This window comes from Callospermophilus lateralis, chromosome 2, assembly GCF_048772815.1.
Source record: "Callospermophilus lateralis isolate mCalLat2 chromosome 2, mCalLat2.hap1, whole genome shotgun sequence".
Classification (NCBI taxonomy): Eukaryota; Metazoa; Chordata; class Mammalia; order Rodentia; family Sciuridae; genus Callospermophilus; species Callospermophilus lateralis.
This window is the reverse complement of record NC_135306.1, coordinates 192,495,175-192,515,055: the sequence shown is the minus strand read 5'-3', so window position 1 is coordinate 192,515,055 and position 19,881 is coordinate 192,495,175. Positions and strand designations below refer to the sequence as shown.

Sequence of the window (19,881 nt, the reverse complement as noted above, 5' to 3'; positions counted from 1 at the left end):
TCTTTAGTTGCTGTTTTATTCATGTCACCATTTTTGTTTTGTGTAGATTTTATTGCAATGCTAGAGATCAAACCCATGGCCTCATGACTGCTAGGCCTTTGCCACTGAGCTTACATCCCATCCTCATATCTCCATTTATGTTTATTAAAAATGTTTAAAATTAAAACTTTGTATTAGCATTCAATGCATTTATCTTAGCTAATGTCCATTGATAGTCTACTACAGTCTTGTGCTCTGTGAAAGTGGGGATTGAACTCATGGATGGTCTACCACTGAACTTCATCCCAAGTGGTTTTTTGTTTTGTTTTGTTTTAAATCTTGAGAGAGGGTCTCACTAAATTGCTGAGGCTGACTTCAAACTGGCGATCCTCTTGCCTCTGCCTCCTCAGTTGCTGGGATTATAGGCATACACCACCACCCCCAGTCCTTCCGAAACTTTTTATACCATTCCCCATTCCTGGGAGATGGCTATTGTTCCCCTCCCTATTTTATGGATGAGCCAGCAGGTTAGAAGTTAGGTGGCCTGCTACAGAGTGCTATATTTGAATCCTGAGTCCATTCTCTTAACCACTATTGGTTACAAATTACTTATTGTTTTCAGTAACCTGCATCTTCTCATAGGTGATTGCACTCTTTAGCTGGGGATTGAACTCATGGCTTTGTACATACAAGGTAAGCACTCTACCAACTGAGCTATATCCCCAGCCCTATTGCACTCTTTAGCAAAAAAGGATTTAGGGGGTCCTGTGACTCTCGTGGCTCCCCCAGGTGGTGACTCTTTGTCTTTGCCTCCTACCTGAGGCCGTTTTGGTGTTGGAGCAGCTCGCTGTCATTCAACACTCCTACAAAAGTGCTGCCACCTGTACATAGTGGGGGCTCCTCAAAGGCACCCCACTCCATACTCTCAGTTCTTTACTAGATCTGGTACTGACTCAGCTGTTGTTTACCTAATGTTTATTTTTTATTATTAATTTAGGGGCATTAAGTTCATTTACAATATTTGTGTCTCTATTACCACTTAGATTTTTTTTTTAAGAGAGAGTGAGAGAGGAGAGAGAGAGAGAGAATTTTTTGATATTTACTTTTTAGTTATCGGCAGACACAACATCTTTGTTTGTACGTGGTGCTGAGAATCGAACCCGGGCCGCACGCATGCCAGGCGAGCGTGCTACCACTTGAGCCACATCCCCAGCCCACCACTTAGATTTTAAATCACCTTTTCAACTTCATTCTAACCACTAATAATTTGTAAAATCAAGTTTGATATCCTAATTATTATATTTTGGAACATACATAAAATTACAGAACTATTAACATGAAATGTCCATTGAATGCCTTTATCTGGGACTGGGGATATAGTGTGGTAGAACACTTGTCTAGCATTCACGAAGCCTGGGGGTCAATCCCCAGCACCACAAAAAAGAAAACCCCCAAAAAAGAGTATGCATGGGGTACAGTAGTGCACAGTGCACACCTGTATTCCCAGCAACTCAGGAGTCTGAGACAGGAGGAATAGTAGGAGGACCCCAAATTCAAGACCAGTCTCTACAACTTAGCAAGACCTATCAAAAAACAAAACCAAAAAAAAAAACCTGGGGATGTAGCTCAATGATAGGGGTATCCCTGGGTTCAATCCTCAGTACTGAGGGTAGAAAAAGAGAGGAGGAAGAGAAAGAGAGTATGCCAAAAGTAGTTATTTGAGCTTTATGTATTTATTTATTTGCAGAACTAGGGATTGAACCCAGGAGCACTACTGTACCATTGAGCTACTTCTCCAGTCTTTTTTTTTTTTGGAGATGGTCTTGCTAAGTTGCTTGGGCTGACCACAACAGATTTGACTCTCCTGCCTCAGGCTCCCCTGAGTAGCTGGGGTTATACTTGTGCACTGCACGTAGTCATATCTGGCAGCTTCTGGCAGGGGGATCATGTACTAGGGATTGAACGCAGGGGTACTTAACCACTGAGCTACATCCCCAACCCTTTTTATTTGTTTTAACACAGAATCTCTAAGTTGCTGAGGCTGGTCTTGAACTTGCAATTCTCTGCCTCAGCCACCTGAGTCACTGGGATCTCAGGTGTGCCTCCATGCCCAGCTTAACCTTTTTTAAATTAGACTTTTACATCTTTATAATCATAAAACTGTACCTTAAACAGTTTGTATTCCTCTTCAAAGCCTTTCTCCTTGCTACAGATGGATCAGCACTTACTTTTTGCCACATTGCTGTTTCCTGTCTGCAGTGACTGTAAGTACATGGCTTTTTATAACTCACATATTGTATTCACCTGAGCGGCTCAGTCTCTGATGAGGAAAAAGAATGGCTCCGATGGGAAAGGAATTAAAGACCCGGTTGCTTTCACCTCTGGGAACATCAAACTCTAATGTCTGGTAACATTTTCCTCAGGAGAAGTCATAGAGGGCTTTGTCTTGCACCTTTACCTTCTTCAAGCATTTTCTTTCCTTCAGAGGAATCCTCTCCAGCCCCTACCATCTGGTGTTAATTTAAGGTTCTTGTTTTTCTAAATCAAGAGTCAGTCTTGGGAACGAAAATTGAATATATTCAACTCGGAAAGGCCACCCTGACACTGCTGAAACCTTTCACTGTCCCATCCCCACTCTCTGAGAGTTCCACTAACTTGAGGTTACTTGAAATGTGGGGGAAAAAAAGAAAAGCTTTACAAGCCAGGCGTGATGGTGATGGCACACACCTAAATTCCTAATGACTCAAAGGTAGGAGGATCACAAGTTTGAGGCCAGCCTGGGCAACTTAGCAAGAGATCCTATCTGAAAATTAAAAAAGAAACAACAACAAAAAAATGCTTTACTGAGATAATTTACATACACCTCAGTACACCAATGGATCACCTATGTAAAGCATATCATTCATTGGTTTATAGAGTGATGCAGCTATTGCCATAGCCTAATTTTTAGATCATTTTTGTCACCAAAAAGATTCCATATCCCCTTTCCCTGCCCCTGGCAATCACTAATCAACCGCTGGATCTATTCTGGATGTTTTATGTGAATGCAGTCAGAAGACCTATGGCCTTTGTCTGCCTTTCAGTTTGCCTACCTCTTAAGGCATTTTCTCCTTTCTTCTCCATCCTGAAAACGAATCACATCATGGTCCTTGTACCATCCACCTTTCTGTTCCTAACCCTTCTGAGCTGGTCTCCCTGATCTCATCTCGTTTCTGCAGCCCTTCTCCCACTTCCTGAGCTCCCATCTCTTCCTTATGTGACATGTTATCTGCCTCATCCTGAATCTTGCAGCCCTTGTCCCAGATGATTATCCATTAGCCACTGAAGCTATTTAAGTTCAAATTAAAATGTCAGTAGCTCATGTTCACTAGCCACGTTTCAAGTGTTCAAAAGCTGCATTTGACCACGCTATCTTATTGGACAGGGCCAACATAGAACATTTTGATCATTGCAGTGGTTAGGACCATTTAGACAGTTGGCTTCCTTTTAAGAAAACAAAATCACCACTATTTACTGATCTTAGCCCCAGCTCTGGTACTCCCAGTGGCTAGGAGCACAGAAAGGTAGAGACTGAGGCACAGAGAAGATGCAGCTCCTTCCTAACACTTGGATAATAGTAGGAGAGTTGGATTTTTTTCTTTTTTTAGTTGATGGATCTTTAATTAATTTATTTATTTATATGTGGTGTTGAGAACCAAACCCTGTGCCTCACATATACTAGGCAAGCACTCTACTACTGAGCTTCAACCCTAGCCCCGAGAATTGGATTTTAATTCAAGAGGCCAGGCTGATTCCAAAGTCCCTGTAGAACATGTCCCTTTGGGGTCTCATGATGGGCCCTGGGGTGCCCAACTTAAACTCTACCTTCAGAATGGAGCTTCAAGAAGGCAGGAACCATGTTCCTACTGGCTGGCAGCTGAGTATTTAGTAAACATTTGAAGAGTGAGTAAATGAACAAACACCAGAAGATGATAGGTGCTTTGTCCATGAGCTTTCTGGTGGCTTTTCTTCTCAACCATATCAGAGTTATATGCAGTTTGATCTTTTAGATATTGCTATCTTCATAATGACATTTTTGCATCCAGTTTACAGATTCTTAGCTACCAGTTAGTATCTGAATTCATAGACCTTCTGTGGCCTTGAAACAGAAATGACGGCCACGTCCCTCAAAGGTGCTTTACAAGAATTCTGGAACTACAACTTTGAAGGCTGGCAAGGCACCTCACCAGGGTCTCTACCCTCTAAGGAAATTGATGCTGGTCCCATCCCCTGTTTTTCAGGGCCTTGCGCAGTTGGTAGTTCCCCTTGGCAGTCAGGGAAGTCCCTGAGAGAAGGGAGTTTACTGTGGCTCTTCAGCCCCAGGAGTACTAACAATAAACTGTGTGGATGGCACATGCCTGCAATCCTAGTGACTTGGGAGGCCGAGGCAAGAGGGTTGCAAGTTTAAGGCCAGCCTTAGCAACTTAGCAAGGCTCCAAGTAACTTAACAAGAGCCTGTCTCAAAAAATTTAAAGGGCTGGGGGTATCAATGATAAATCATCCCTGCATTCAGTATCCAGTAACACACACAAACACAATTCTCCATCTTGTAGCCCACTGATAACTTCAAACAAAGGGGCCAGGGTGAGGGCAGTGGTTATGCTGTCGGGACATTTTCTTAAATGTACAAAAATCTGTACATACATAATTTTTCTTAATGAGATCATAATACAGAATGTTTTGTAGCTTACTGTTTTCAGGTGCTGGATATCATCTCTTGCCAGAGAGGTAATATCCCCCATTTTATAGCTGGGGAAAATAATCTAGGAAGGAGAGACTTTTCCACATATCTCACTAATCTTGGTGGATAGGTGGCTGGCTGGGCCAGTGAAAGGTGACCAATGTAAGATGAAAGTTGGCGTGTGACTTCAGTGTTAGGTTAAGAATAGGGAGTGATGGGGGCTGTGGATGAAAGAGACATTAATTAAGTCTCTTAGGGCCAGACACCAACAACTTGAAGTGTTAAAGTGTAGCCACACGCCCAGGGTTGTGTGAGCTTCTGGTCTTGAACTAAAGCAGGAAATGCACATTATACATGAAATATCTCGGTAAAAAGTGTTGCAAGATCATGACCCCTGCTTCAGGCCTGAATTTAACTTTTTTTTTTTTTTGTCCTGATTTATAATTTAATGGGGGTACGGGGGCGGGGATTGGTTTTGTTTTCTGAACTTCTTGCCTCTTATTTATTTATTTGTTTGTTTGTTTGTTTGTTTATTGGCAGCCCTGGGGATTGAACCCAGAGCCTCTTGCATGCTAGTGAAGTGCTCTACTTACTACTGGGCCACACCCTCATTGTTACCTTCTACCTGAGCAAGGCATGTACACAGTGGCCTTGAATGAGACAAAATTCCTACTTTTGATTCTAAAACAGGAGTCCAAAATGTGAGCTTTATGGCTGGTATTTAATGCAGCAGATAATTAAGAGCCCCCAAGGCCCCAACTGTTCTGCAGCCCTGTGAAGTTAAATGGCCCAGAAAAGATCATTTTTGTGGCTTTCCACCATACAATTCCCAGTGGCCTTTTGTCCACTGGGCACTGGTGAGCAAGTCTTGACAATTTTCACCTCTTCCCCTATCCATGCTGTTGGCTAGAACCCAGAGCCTCGTGCATGTCAGGCAAGCATTCTACCCTCTGAGCTACATCTCCAGCCCTGCTTCCCTAATACAATTCTGCCCCCAGGCCACAGTTTTGCCTAATATTCCCAGTGACTTTATTGTGTGTCAGGCAGACATCGCTATAAATTCTCAAAATGTGTCCAGCCCCACTTTTCACTTTTCTCGTCCTTCTCCGTTTTCCTCTAGGAAACCGTATCCTGGTTAGGAGTGGGACTCCTAAAGCCACGTTACTTCTGTTCTAGTACCAGCTGTGTCTCTAGATTGCAGTGTGTTCTTTCACTCTCTGACTTGGGTTATCTATAAAGTGAAAGGAATGCTTAACTCAGAACATGTAGTTGGATTTCTTTTCTTGGTCTCCTCTCAGTCTGCCTGTGTTCAGTAACAGAGATAAACCACAGCCCCGCCCCCCCAAAGGAACATGACCTCCATCCAACTAGACCGTAGCTGAATTCTGGAAAAATTACTCAGAAGTAAAATTTCTGAAGGAAACAAGGTATTCTATCTAGAACAAGCAGGTGTGGCAGTCCCTATCATGGAAGTCGGGGGCAGGGGAAGCCTTTATCCTGTCACTAGAGTTCCCCAGGTACCTGGAAGGACAGTACTGGCAGCCCATCCTCTCCTTCCTGCCAGACTTGTGCCTGGACTGCTGAGTGGAGGGAATCTACTGGCTCTGCAGCACTTTGCTGTGGGCTCACTAAGATGAAAGGAAGGTCCAGGAGTTCTCTTGCCACCAGCAGCTCCCGACCGGCCTCTGAACCTCCCCTCTTGCAATTTCTTTCTCAGCTTCCAGTGGCCCAGGCCTAAGAGCACTTTCCTCATGGGGAGTTCCACTTTCCTCATGGTGAGTTCCGGTGACCAGGCCAGCCACCTGACCATGAGCCTGCTCTGATGTCCTCTCTACTTCTGCTTGTATAGGGACTCTGGACCATTGAACCCTGAGCCATTCACTTCTGGCTCCCAAATTACCCCTCTGAATCTGTTTTCCTCAGTTTCCCTGAGATGGTGCAGGCCATGGAAGATTCACTGCTAAGCCTGCAGCATTTGCTTCCACTTTCAAACTTAAAACAGTGCTTCCTTCCCTTCTCCCCCATTCATTCATTCGGCGTATTTATTGAGTGGCCACTATGTACATGCCTTGCTCTGGGGGTACAGTCCTTGGTGAATGAGACACTAAGTTCCTGCCCCTGCATTTGAGTGGGAAAAAAGACATTAAGCAAATACATTTACTAATGAATATATAACTAGAGATAATTTTATAAGAATGAAGTAGAATTCTGAGAGAATAATAAGCTGATTCATCTTAAGTAGGACTCTCACTAGAGCATATGTATGGAGGATGAAGGGAATCAAGAGGTACGGTTCAGCAATTCTTCAAAAAGGTCATTGTACAGTTACCATATGACCCAGAAATTCCCCTTCTAAGCATATATCCAAGAGAAATAAAAACATGTCCACACACAAATTTGTGCATGGATACTTATGACATCATTATTCATGACTATTCATAATGGCCCCAAAAGTGAAATAACCCAAATACCTATCAGCTGACACAGTGATAAATAAAATGTGATCTATCCATACAATGAATATTAACCAGCTCAGTGGTAGAGCACTTGCCTCGCAAGTGTGAGGCACTGGGTTCAATCCTAGCACCACATAAAAACAAATAAAGGCATTGAATCCATATACAACTAAATAAGTAAGTAAGTAAGTAAGTGAATAAAGAGAAGTGAAGTATCGATACATAAAACATACATGACCCTTGGAAACATTTTGGTGAATAAAAGATCCATGAACACTGAGTGACTTAAACAACAGAAATGTCTTTTCTCACAGTTGCAGAAGCTGAAGTTCAAGGTGTCGGCAGCGGTGGTTTCTCCTGAGGCCTCTCCTGGGCTTGGACATTGCCATCTTCTACCTTCATGTTCACATGGTCTTCTCTTTGTGTCTGGGTCCTAATCTCTTCTTATAAGGACACCAGTTATACTGGATTAAGGCCCACCCTAATGACTCACCTTTCTATTTCCAAGTATAGTCACATTCTGAGATTCTGGAGGTTAGGACTTCATATGAATTGGGGTGGAGGCACAATTCAACCATAACCAATGGGATGAGAGTAACTGCCACCAGACTCAGGTCATCTTCTGGGGATGATGACAGTGTTCTGAAATTTCTGGCACACCTTTGTGGATACACTAAAAAAAACATGGAATTATCCACTCTGAAAACAAACAAAGCTTCGCCCTGGGGCAAGAAGAAGCCTGGGAACAGAGGAGAGAAAGTGGGGGGTAAGCAGAGGCCCTACCACTGGGGCTCCTCTTTCAACTCAAGAGCATTAGTGCTTCAAATATCTGCTCCCTCCCTAAGACCTCACCTTTCTCCATATTACCTGGCATTAAAGCTCACTTTTAGGGACCCATTCAAGAGAATGGGACTGGAATTGGGATACTTTTCAAACTTCAAAGTGGCCTGTGTGCCAGGTGCTAAATCCTTGTCAACTAGTACATCATTTAGTTCTAATGATCCCATAAGCTCTCTGCTGGCACTCTTCCTCCACAGATCCAGGTAACTTGCCCAGAGTCACACTGTCCACATGGCTAGCACAGAAAGCAGCAGGATCCCAAGGCTGCCAACTTGGCCACATTTTGTGGAACTACTGCGGGGATTGAACCCTGGGGCACTCTTCCACTAGCTACATCCCCAGTCCTTTTTATTATTTTAATTTTGAAACAGGATCTGGCTAAGTTGCTGAGGCTCGCCTTGAACTTGCAGTCCTTCTGCCTCAGCGTCCCAGGTTACTGGGATTACAGGCGTGCACCACCTGCCCAGCTATTATCCTTACCTTGTAGTTGACATAACGGAGGCCTGGAGAGGTGAATGACTTGGCTAGGGTCCTACTGTGAGTGAGATCAGGCTAGAACGTAGGCCTCTAGCACTGGCTCGATGTTGGGAGTGGTGTGGACACGTGCAGGGTAAGTGACCACAGTGCCCAGTCAATCAGGAACAACACCAGGAGAGGGGCTGGGGGTTACAGTGTGATGGGGAAGCAGGCAGGACACTTGCCCCAGCCTCCCTGATGCCTGTGTGTCCAGCCTTGTCCCTGTTTCCTCCCCACTGGCAGCCCCTCCTGGTGCGAGGCCTGCCCAACCCCTCAGTGGCTTCTCCTTGGCAAGGTTTCAGGGAGGGCCCGCACTGTCAGAAGGGTCAGGGTCAGTATTAGAGGTGCTGAAGATGCCCAAGGGGGTGCCCAGGTGGCAGGGTGACTATCAATGGGGAAGCCGCCTTCCAGCTTTGGGTGGGTGCCGCAGAGGCCCGCGTGACCTTGCTGCTGACATTCCTCAGAGGCCACGTGGCCCCAATTGGCAGGGACAGCTGCAGACAGGGGCCGAACCAGCTTTGTTACCAGGGTGGCGCCCGCTCTCCATCCAGGCCCTGTTCAGCTCCTGCCCAACTCTGCTTTCCTTCCCGGGGCTCAGTGGGCAACCGGCACTGTGGGTCCTATGCCATGAGGGCCTAGAGGCACAGAGAGCCACCAGGGTTCCCCCGTGAGCCTCAGGGCTTTGAGAAAATGGGGCAGGACCAGACAAAGCAGCAGATTGAGAAGGGGCTGCAGCTGTACCAGTCCAACCAGACTGAGAAGGCGCTGCAGGTGTGGATGAAGGTCCTGGAGAAGAGCTCTGACCTCGTGGGGCGCTTCCGTGTGTTGGGCTGCCTGGTCACAGCCCACTCGGAGATGGGCCGCTACAAAGAGATGCTGAAGGTGGGCATACCCTCCCGGGGAGGTGTAGGCTGGCTGGGGCCAGGGCTGGATGGCTACCAGGGCCCCTCGCAGCCTCCTTAGGCTCCTCTGTGTCTCATAGGCAAGTGGCTGGAACCTGAGGCTTGAGATCCTGAGACTCAGATGTGGGCCTGTGGCCTTGAACTTCAGTTTTCTAACCCTTGAGTCTGAGGTCTTCAGAGATCCCCCAGACCTTGGCTGCTGGATTTCAGCCTGCTGTTGGGGGTACTAAGTGTGCGCCTGGGGCTGTGGGCTCTGAGTTTGAGGCGAGGGCTGGTGGTCAGTAGAGACTTTAGACCTAGGCAGGGGGTGCAAAGCTGAAGGCCCTGAGTGAACTGAAGAGCTGAAGCTACTAGGCTGTTGCTGGGACCCAGGATCGAGTCCGAGGCTGATGGGTGGGAGCCGGGGGTCTGTTGCTTTGGCTGTAAGGCCAGGGCTGGGTGTGGAGTCTGCAGGTCTGAGGGTATGTTATGTGCCTGCCACCCCGGTGGACAGTTTGCCGTGGTCCAGATCGACACTGCCCGGGAACTGGAGGATGCCGACTTCCTCCTGGAGAGCTACCTGAACCTGGCACGCAGCAATGAGAAGCTATGCGAGTTTCACAAGACCATCTCCTACTGCAAGACCTGCCTCGGCCTGCCTGGCACCAGGGCAGCCGCCCAGCTGGGGGGCCAGGTCAGCCTGAGCATGGGCAATGCCTTCCTGGGCCTCAGCCTCTTCCAGAAAGCCCTGGAGAGTTTCGAGAAGGCCCTGCGCTACGCCCACAACAATGATGATACCATGCTCGAGTGCCGCGTCTGCTGCAGCCTGGGCAGCTTCTACGCCCAGGTCAAGGTGGGCCTGGGCCCCAGGGGGAGGGTAACGGGGATTCCCTGAAAGCCTCCCATGAGCCACATGCTTGGCTGCACTGTCTTGTCCAGCCATTCTTTTAGGTAGGGATTAGGGGAAAGAAAGTTGGAAAACACTGAGCCAAGAAGGGCAGAGCCAGGATTCACACCATGACTGACTTCCTGGGGTAGTGAAAGGTCCTGTGGGAGGACAGCCCATGGGCCTGCACGACCACAGATTTGCTGTGTGATCCTGGGCAAGTCACCACTCTCTGAACCCCAAGACATATGTCCATCAACTAGGGAGACAGAACTCAACAGCAGGGATGTAAGGATTGGTCCGTCAGGTATTTGTTGAGCATCTACTATATCCCAGGCACTGTTGAACTGTTTCTCTGTGGCAGTGGAAATAACAGCAAGGTTCCTCATGAAGCTTGCCTTCTGGCTTGGGGGAAAAGGACTGTCAACATAATCTGGAAGTCAACTGGATGGCATGTTAGAAAGTGCTTAGGAGAAAATAAAGGGCAAGGAGGTGATAGGAAGGGGGTGGGGGACACAATTTCAAATACAGTGGTCAGAAGGCCTCAGGGAGTGACCTCTGGTGATATGAGGTAGATGAGAGTGTGAGCTATGCAGAAATCTAGAGGAAAGTTCTCCAGGCAAAGCCCTGCCCTGGGTGGGAGGGTGGGGACCACATGCCTAGGGGACCACAGGTGAGGGAAGCTGAGGGTCAGTGACTGCAGCTTCTCAACATAACCTTCCCAGCAACCCGGCTGCGTGGGCCATCAGGGATTTGAGTGCCTGGCACATAGTAGAAACGGTAAATCTGGGGGTAACTGACTGTATCGATGCAGCTGGATGAGGAGTGGGGAGGAGGAAATGAGGGGCATCGAGGACTCTGTTTTCAGGAACTAGATGCCAGTCAGTGCAATGAGATAGGACTGGGGAGGGATAGAGGTTTTTAAAAGCAACCCTATGTGAAAGCAATAATATAATGAAGTCTTGTATGCGCCCACCACTTAGGTGGAAAAATTATTCCTATTTTTGCCATGTTGGCTGTACACATTTTAACCTAAAGTGTTGTGACCGAAAATTGTAGTGATGACATTTTTTACATCAAAGTAGTTCAGATGCAACCTTAAAATTTTAGAAGCCATTTTGTTTCGTAAGGACACTTTCTAATGTAATCACAATATTATTATCACACACTCCAGAATTAATAGTAATCTCTGAAGAGCATCTAATGCCCAGTCTATATTTAAATTTCTCTATTTATCCTAAAAATATATCCTCACCCTCCTCAGCTTGTTTAAATTGGAACACAAACAAAAGCCACACAGCAGAGTGACTTATTGTGTCTTTCATGCCTCTCTCAATAGAAAATTCCTTCCCTTCCTCTTTATTTTCCATGACTTGTTGAAGAAACCGATCAACTAACCGCCTTGGAGAGTGTCTCTCTCTCTCTCTCTCTGTTTTGTTTTTGGGGGGTTTTTTTTTAGTTGTAGTTGAACTCAATACCTTTATTTATTTGCTTTTATGTGGTGTTGAAGATTGAACCCAGGGCCTCCAACTCCAGCCCCTCCCTTTTATTTTTGTTTTTGTTTGGGCAGGGAAGAAACTGGGTACTGAATTAGGGGCACTTTACCTCTGAGCTATATCCCCAGCCCTTTATTATTTGTTTGTTTGTTTGTTTTGAGATAGGGTCTTGGTAAGTTGCTGAGGCTGGCCTTGAACAAGTGAGATCCTCCTGCCTCAGCCTCCCAAGTCACTGGGATTACAGGTGTGTGCCACTGAACCTGGCTCTTTGTCTTTATAAATATTGTCGTACTATGGATAAACTGTCCTGGTACTTTTGTTTTACGGTCTTTCAAAATATGGTTATATTGGTTCTATCCTGGGTTTCAGCACCAAAAACAGAAAGAAAGATGGTTATATTAATATGATGTTCAGGCAAGGTGGTTTATGCATATAATGCCAGCTATTTGGAAGACTGAGGCAGGAGTATCACAAGTTCAAGACCAGCCTGGACATATAAATAAATAAAAAGAGCTGAGGATGTAGCTCAGTGGTAGAAAATCCCTGGATTCAGTCTGTAGTATCTCACACACACACACACACAAAAAAAAAAAAAAAAAAAAAAAAAAAGAAAGAAAGAAAAAGTTAAAAAAAAAAAGTAAAAATAAATATAATATGTAGTCTGAATCATTTATTTCCATTTTTATGTTTTTTTGTACTGGGAATTGAACTCAGGGGTGCTTAACCACTGAGCCACATCCCCAGCCCTTTTTATTTTTCATTTGAGACAGAGTCTCACTGAGTTGCTTAGGGCCTGAGGGCCTTGTTAGGTTGCTGAGGCTGGCCTCGAACTTGCAATCCTCCTGTGTCAGCCTCTGGAGCCACTCAGATTATACCACACCTGGCTTTAGTTTTTAAATGAAGTAAGAAGTTGCACACTGTCGAGGATGATTCAGTAGAAGAAGAACTCAGTGATGCAGACACTGGGGTCTGGGATGTTCTGGCGTTTGGAGCAAGGACAGAATGGAGGCAGAGTGGGACCAGGTGGTGGGGAAGGGGACTCCTGTGATCCTCCCTTTTTCTAATGGCCAGGAGGCAGGTTGCCAGCTGATAAAAGAGAAGGAGAAAAGGCCTTTGGAGGTTTGAGGAGAAGGTGTGAGAAAATTATCTCATTGCCTCGCCAAGTCTGTTCCAATGTTCTTTTGAGCCAGTGGTCCTGGAAATCTGTCATTGAGCCCTCAGGGAACAGCTGCTGCTGAGCACCAGCAGGCAGACTCTAGAAGGGGGCTCTAGTATCCCTTGTCCTGTGTGGCTGTGAAGCTGAGGAGGCTTTGGGGGCTGGGTGCAAAGAAGAGCCAACTGTTTCCTTATCTTTTCATTCATTCATTGAACAAATATTTATTAAGCATCTACTAAGTCCAAGAACAGTGCTAGGCTCTTGGGATGCAACAGCAATCCCAGTGAATCCCTCTGCTCCTGGAACCCACACTTTGCACTGGCCTTCCTCTACCTGCATCCCTCTTCCCCGGGAGCTAGAATAAATGAATGAATGAATACTGGGACTCTTGGCAGCCAGAGAAGCCAGCCCTGGAGCCCTCTGCTGGGAGCAGTTCCTGCCTGCCACTCAGTGCGACCCCCTCTCATTCTTTGTCCCTGCAGGACTACGAGAAAGCCCTGTTCTTCCCCTGCAAGGCCGCGGAGCTTGTCAACGACTATGGCAAAGGCTGGAGCCTCAAGTACCGGGCCATGAGCCAGTATCACATGGCCGTGGCCTACCGCCTGCTGGGCCACCTGGGCAATGCCATGGAGTGTTGCGAGGTGGGGCAGCGGGGAAGTGGGCAGGTGGTGGTGTGGACCAGGGTCTGAGGGTTGAGGTGCAGGACCTCCTGCTTCCAGATCAGCCCGTGGAGGCCCTCGAGGCTTGCCTGTGGCCCAGCTCTCTATGTAGCCCCTGAAGGATGTGTTTCTTACCCCCAATCTGTTCTCAGGCCTCATTCTCAGAGGAGCGTGTTCTCTTAAGTTTCCTCTGAGTTGGGCTCAGATATCAGCTTTGCCACTTACTAGCTGGGTGTTTTAGGCCACTTCTCTGAGCCTGTTTCCACCTGTCAACTGACAGCTGCCTCGCTGGGTAAAGTGGCCTCTGCGGTTCGATGCAGGAAGCCTCAGCACCATGATAGATGTATTAGGCTCTGAGGATACTGATGATCCTTGGGTTGTCCCTTCAAGGGGCCTCCGGGTGGAGGGTGTCCCAGTGGTGGGCTCAGATGAGCAGGCCTGAGCCACCCACTCTCTCAGGAATCCATGAAGATCGCTCTGCAGCATGGGGACCGGCCGCTGCAGGCACTCTGCCTACTCTGCTTTGCTGACATCCATCGAAGCCGTGGGGACCTGGAGGTGAGGTTACTGGGCTGGGGGCCCAGGGGGTCTCAGGTCTGGCCCAGCCTGATGCCCCCTCCCACCTGGCTCTGCAGACAGCCTTCCCCAGGTACGACTCTGCCATGAGCATCATGACTGAAATTGGAAACCGCCTGGGGCAGGTGCAAGTGCTACTGGGTGTGGCCAAGTGCTGGGTGGCCAGGAAGGCGCTGGACAAGGTGAGGTCAGGCCCTTTTCTACGCCCCCAGCACTCCCCAGCGCATCCTGCTTGGAGCCACTCAGTCAGCTGACAGGCCGAGGTCTAGTGCCTGACAAGGCATTGTCTGCCCCTGTGTCTAACACCAGCCTCATCCTGTTTCCCTGAGGCCAGTTATTTTCCAAGTTCTAAGAAGGCCTATAACTTGCCCAGGGGCCCACAGTTAGTAAAGGGACAGGGCTGGGGTTTGGACCTGTGGTAGCGTGACTGCCTCCATGCTCTCATTAGCACCCTGTGAGGCATTTTCCACCTGTTCCATATTTGCACAAAGAGGCAGGAGGTGACTCGTCACACAGTCCTGACACAGCCCTGGCAGCCATGCATGTCCCTTCCCACTACCTTCACACATAGGAGCCTGGCCCTAGCCCTACTGGTCTCTGCAGGCCCACCCTCCCCACCCCTTTCTTTGCTGTCAGCCAAGGCCTCTGTCAGACACTCTGCCTGCAAGCCTGACCTCTGCTCTCCTTCCAGGCTCTGGACGCCATCGAGAGAGCCCAGGACCTGGCTGAGGAGGTGGGCAACAAGGTCAGACCTGCGTCTGTCTCCTAGTCTATGGTCAGCAGCCAAGTGGTGGGGAGCATGGGTCTGAGGGAAGGCCCCTGGGCCTGCTGGTGCCCTGAGCCCTTGCTGATCCTCTTGAGCTGCCTGTGGCGGTCCCCAGCCTCCTGTCTCCTTCCTACCCAGATGTCACTTCTGGGGGAAGAGCAAGAGTTGCATTATTTGGAGGGTGGCAGATGCCTTAGACCCTTTTTGACATTCATTGAAACTCCTCCACTCCCTAAGAGCTGGGCACACCCAGGTCCTTGTAGGTATTGGTTCCGGTTCTCTTTTTTCATATTTTTTTTAGTTGTAGTTGGACACAGTACCTTTATTGATTTATCCTAATGTGGTGCTGAGGATCAAACCCAGGGCCTCACACATGCTAGGCGAGTGCTCTCCCGCTGAGCCCCAGCCCCAGTTCTCTATCTTCCTGGGAGGTGGGCACAGGGGCCTCCTTGGAGAGGTGAGGAAAGTGAGGCTCAGGCTCAAGGTCTCTCACCTACTAACTGGTCTATCTTAATACCAGGACCCATGTTCCCTCCATAGCATAATGCAGCCTCTCCAAATTTATAATCACACCCAGGTCTTAAAATATTGGAAACAGGCTCAGCATTTCTCAGGGTCTTTTAGCAAATATGCATTTCTCTGGGATCAGATGCACAGTCCAACTAAAATGTCACATGTATTTGCTTTGGACTAGATGATGCCCACTCAGGTTTATCCAGCTATCAGGCTGATCAGAGATCCTTTTTTTTTTTTTTTTCTTTTAAAATCAGAAATGCTGATGAGATGTGTATATTACAAAAAAAAAAAAAAAACAGGAAAGCAAATCATTAGGGAGACAGTGCAGTGAATTTGGTCAATAAAGTTGCTCAAAACATGGAGTCCCAGGGAGATCTAGGCGTGAAGACTGTGATCTGATCTCACCAACTCCTTCATTCTACTCCAAGGGAAACAGGTTCCGAAAGAGCAGGACATTTTTCCTAGGTCCGTCAGCAGAGCAGGGAAATGGCTGGGACTGGTCCTCACCAGTATGTGACTTTGGTCTCTGTTCCCACTCTGTTCTCCTGTCTCCCATGCCCCAGCTGAGCCAGCTCAAGCTGCACTGCCTGAGCGAGGGCATCTGCCGCAGCAAGGGGCTGCAGCGGGAGCTGCGAGCCCACGTTGTGCGCTTCCACGAGTGCGTGGAGGAGACGGAGCTCTACTGCGGCCTGTGCGGGGAGTCCATAGGCGAGAAGAACAGCCGGCTGCAGGCCCTGCCCTGCTCCCACATTTTCCACCTCAGGTGAGGACGCCTGCACGGTGGCCAGGCAAGGGCCCCACTGACTGCGTCATACTAATAATACTAACAGCAGACACTGGCCTGATGCTTTCTGGGGCCCAGGTGTGTTCTAAGAACTCCCCATCTGACTCCCTGAATCCTTCCAGCAGCCCTGCGTGGCAGCCATTGTCATTATCCTTATCCCAAATTTCTTCAAAGGGGTAAGAATAAGTTTTCCAGTTATCCCAAAGGGAAGTGAGAGGCCTCTTAAAGGTCATCGGATCAGAGAAGGAGGCCAGCCCTGCCTCCGCGTCACGGCCGATGCTAGCTCCATCCCAGTCTTGACCCTGCCCACGCCCTCTGCCTTGAAGTCTCCTGGGGCAGAGCAGAAGCTTGGGGACCAAGGACCTTCTGGGGACCTTCCTCTGCTGCCAAATGGCCGCAGGGATACCTCCCCGCCCTGCAGCAGGAAGGGGAGGAGGAGACAGGGCCTAGGACCCGAGTGGAAAGACAGGTCGGGGGGTGAGTGGACAGAGCCCTTTGCCTCCTCAGATGCCTGCAGAACAATGGGACCCGGAGCTGCCCCAACTGCCGCCGCTCATCCATGAAGCCTGGCTTTGTATGACTTGCAGCAGCAGCAGTCTGGTCTTCCCCACAACTCCCTTTGCCCTCTACCATCAGACTGAAGGCCCAGGTTTGCTCCTGGAGCAGCCACAGGCCTCTTCAGTCATAGCCAGGGCCTGGGCCTGCCCACTGCTGCTCCTTCGGGCCCAGCTGCCCTCCCCTGCCTCTTTGTACTTTGCTCTTTATAGAAAAATAAATGGTTTGTACCTGATCCCACTGATTGGCTTTCCCTGCCCACGGTCTGAGCCGGTGGGGAGAGGGGGAATGAGGCACTCCATGTGAGCTTCCTGGAGCACCTTCCCTCCATTCAGGACTCCACAGTGAGCCTGCAAGGAGATCCCTGCTGGTGGCACACTGATGTGCAGGGGGCGGGGTATACTGCACATAATGAACATGATCAGTGTGGACGGTCTGTTAGGACGCTCAAACTCACCTTTAAAGCCCTAGTCAGCAGGGCTGCGAACACCAAATGCCATACACTGGGTGGCTTACACACAACAGAAATTTATTTCTTACAGTTCTAGAGGCTGGAAGCCCAAGTTCAAGGTGCCAGCAGATTGGATGCCTGGGGACGGCCCATAGTCTGGTTCTCCATGAGACCTTCTCTCAATGACTTCACACAGTGCCAGGGCAAGATAGCTCTCCAGGGTCCCTGACTAGGGCACTGTCATTTGTTCCATCTTCATGGCCTAATCACCTCCCAATGTCCTCATTCCTAAAATAATCACACTGAGGATCAGAGTTGTTTTGTTTTTTTTTTTTTAAGTTGTCAATGGACCTTTTTATTTTTTATTTATTGATACACGGTGCTGAGAATTGAACCCAGTGCCTCGCACATGCTAGGCAAGTGCTCTGCCACTGAGCCACAACCCCAGCCCTGGGGATCAGGTTTTAATATATGAGTCTTGGCTGGAGGGGTGGTGAAGGGTAGGACAGGTGTTTGGACTATGGCAAAACCTAATCCCCAGTCTGAGTGTCAGGGCCTTGAAGGAGATATTAAGGCCAATTGAAGTCATTAGGGCAGGAACTAATTCAATGGATTGGTGTCCTTATAAGAAGAGGAAGAGGGCTGGGTGTGTGGCTCAGTGGCAGAGCGCTTGCCTAGCATGTGTGAGGCACTGAGTTTGATTCTCGGCACCGCATATAAATAAAGGTCCATCAACAACTTAAAAAAAATTTTTTAAAAGAGGAAGAGGCATTAGACACTAGAGAGTTGGGTTTTTTTGTTTGTTTGTTTGTTCTGGTAACAGGGATTGAACCAGGGGTGCTTAACCACTGAGCCACATCCCCAGCCCTTTTTCATATTTTATTTAGAGACAGGGTCTTGCAGAGTAACTTAGCACCTCCCTAAATTGCTGAGGCTAGCTTTGAACTCGCAATCCTCCTGCCTCAGCTTCCCAAACTGTGATTACAGGCGTGCGCCACTGGACCCAGCTAGAGGTCAATATAGTTATAGATGTGAGTGTTCACCAGGCTGGGGCAGTGATGTGCACACCTAGCTTCTAAATACTGTGGCTTCTAAATACTGTGTTCCAAAAAGGAAACAAGGCTGTCAAAGGAAAAGTTCTGATTCTAGGCCTGGGCCATGGAAAGTAAGAGACTGGAATATCTTTTATCAGAAAGCCAGGAAATAAGGAATGATGAGGATAACAGGAGACATCTTGGTTGGGCTCCTGCAGCTCGTGAGTAATGAGTGATCACGATTGTCTCATCAGTACAGGCTGCCATCACAGAGGGCCACAGAATAGGTTGTTTGACAACCACAGTTTTGGAGACTCAAGTCCAAGATCAAGGTGCTAGAAAATTGTAAAATCTGCCTTTTCACTGTCTCCATACCTGACCTTTCCTCTGTGCTCCTGCAGAGAAAGAGCTGCTCCTTCTCCCTTCCTTGTCCTATAAAGGTATTAATTCCACCCCGAATGCCCCATCTCATGACTTCATCTAACCCTAATCACCTCCCAAGGGCTCCATCTACAGATAACCATCACACTGAGAGCTGGGGCTTTGACATATGGGTTCTGGAACACAAATTTTCAGTCGAGAGCAATGATACTAACAGATTTTGTTGAACTAGAATCCATACTGATATAAATTTATTATTTATGAGAAATGGGATATCTACATAATCCCAAAATTCTCACCCACAAAATACATCTTTTAACTTTAAGAGAAAAAGAGAGCTAAGACTTGGTTGGAAGGTTGACAGAGTCCAGCTTCATCAAATGAGAAAGGATAACACCTCCAGGAATGAGTCACGCTCCACCTGCAAGAATGCAGGGCAGAACTCCACGCTGCTGATGGGAAATGCCACCAAGGATGTATAGCCCAGGACCGGGATCAGGAGAACACTCGAAGTGAGAGCAGCCTTAGAAACATCTCAGAGGAACTGTGGTCTTCAGACATGTCAAGGTCACGAAGCCAAGGAAAGTCTGAGAAATGGTTCCAAGGGAAAAAAAGACTTGATACTGTTTGTTGTTGTTGTTGTTTTTAATGAATGAATAGCTGGCTTTATTTATATTTTTAAATATATTTTTAGTTGTCAATAGACTTCAAATCCCATACCTCACACATGGTAGCAAGCACTCTACCACTGAGCCACACCCCCAGCCCTTGATAATGTTTTTTTATTTTTTATTTTTTCGTACTGGGAATGGAACCCAGAGTCACTTTACCACTACGGTACGTATGAAGGTCCTTTTTAAACATTTTTTTATTTCGAGACAGGGTCTTGTGATTTGCTTGGCATCTTCATAAATTGCTAAGGCTGGCCTTGAACTTGCAATCCTCCTGCCTCAGCCTCCTGAGTATCTGGGATTACAGGCAGTGACACTGTGCCAGGTTTATACTGTTTTTGTTTTGTTTTGTTTTGTTTTTAAGGTTATAAGGGTCATCCAGTGGATAATTGAAGAGATTTTAATGAGGATCATATCTTGGGGATAGGGATATAGCTCAGTTGGTAGAGACAAAAAAAAGGATTATATCTTAGGTATTACTTCATCAATATTGAATTCCTTGGGTATGACCATGTATTATACAATGCATTGCAGTTATATATGAGAATGTCTTTGCTC

General features: G+C 47.6%; 2 protein-coding genes across 4 annotated transcripts in view; both read left to right on the top strand.

Moving 5' to 3' along the window:
* The window catches only part of Celf1 (CUGBP Elav-like family member 1), a 91,875-nt gene extending 85,434 nt beyond the window's left edge, over positions 1 to 6,441 (top strand). The window contains exon 14 of one of the 2 annotated variants that reach the window (XM_076847215.1): positions 6,417 to 6,441. The gene's annotated coding sequence lies outside the window, so the exon portion shown is untranslated. Of the gene's footprint in view, positions 1 to 601; positions 666 to 6,416 lie in introns of those variants that run through there. The other variant, XM_076847214.1, reaches the window with a different exon arrangement.
* A 2,758-nt stretch (positions 6,442 to 9,199) lies between these two features.
* Positions 9,200 to 17,021, top strand: Rapsn (receptor associated protein of the synapse). 2 transcript variants are annotated; one of them, XM_076847227.2, is made up of 8 exons: positions 9,200 to 9,393; positions 9,922 to 10,245; positions 13,413 to 13,571; positions 14,049 to 14,147; positions 14,225 to 14,347; positions 14,857 to 14,910; positions 16,011 to 16,210; positions 16,739 to 17,021. In XM_076847227.2, the coding sequence occupies exons 1-8, from the start codon at positions 9,202 to 9,204 to the stop codon at positions 16,809 to 16,811; spliced, it is 1,224 nt and encodes a 407-aa protein (XP_076703342.1). In that variant the 5' UTR covers positions 9,200 to 9,201; the 3' UTR covers positions 16,812 to 17,021. The 2 variants fall into 2 exon arrangements, with proteins under 2 accessions (XP_076703342.1, XP_076703341.1); XM_076847226.2 differs by having other exon boundaries at positions 9,907 to 10,245.
* Positions 17,022 to 19,881: the final 2,860 nt, after the last annotated feature.

Bases quoted from the DNA above. Each gene is read 5' to 3' on its own strand.
- Rapsn (XM_076847226.2), top strand. From the start codon at position 9,202: ATGGGGCAGGACCAGACAAAGCAGCAGATTGAGAAGGGGCTGCAGCTG. The intron at 10,246-13,412 runs GTGGGCCTGGGC...TTGTCCCTGCAG, and splicing joins GCTTCTACGCCCAGGTCAAG to GACTACGAGAAAGCCCTGTT. The intron at 14,148-14,224 runs GTGAGGTTACTG...CTGGCTCTGCAG, and splicing joins GAAGCCGTGGGGACCTGGAG to ACAGCCTTCCCCAGGTACGA.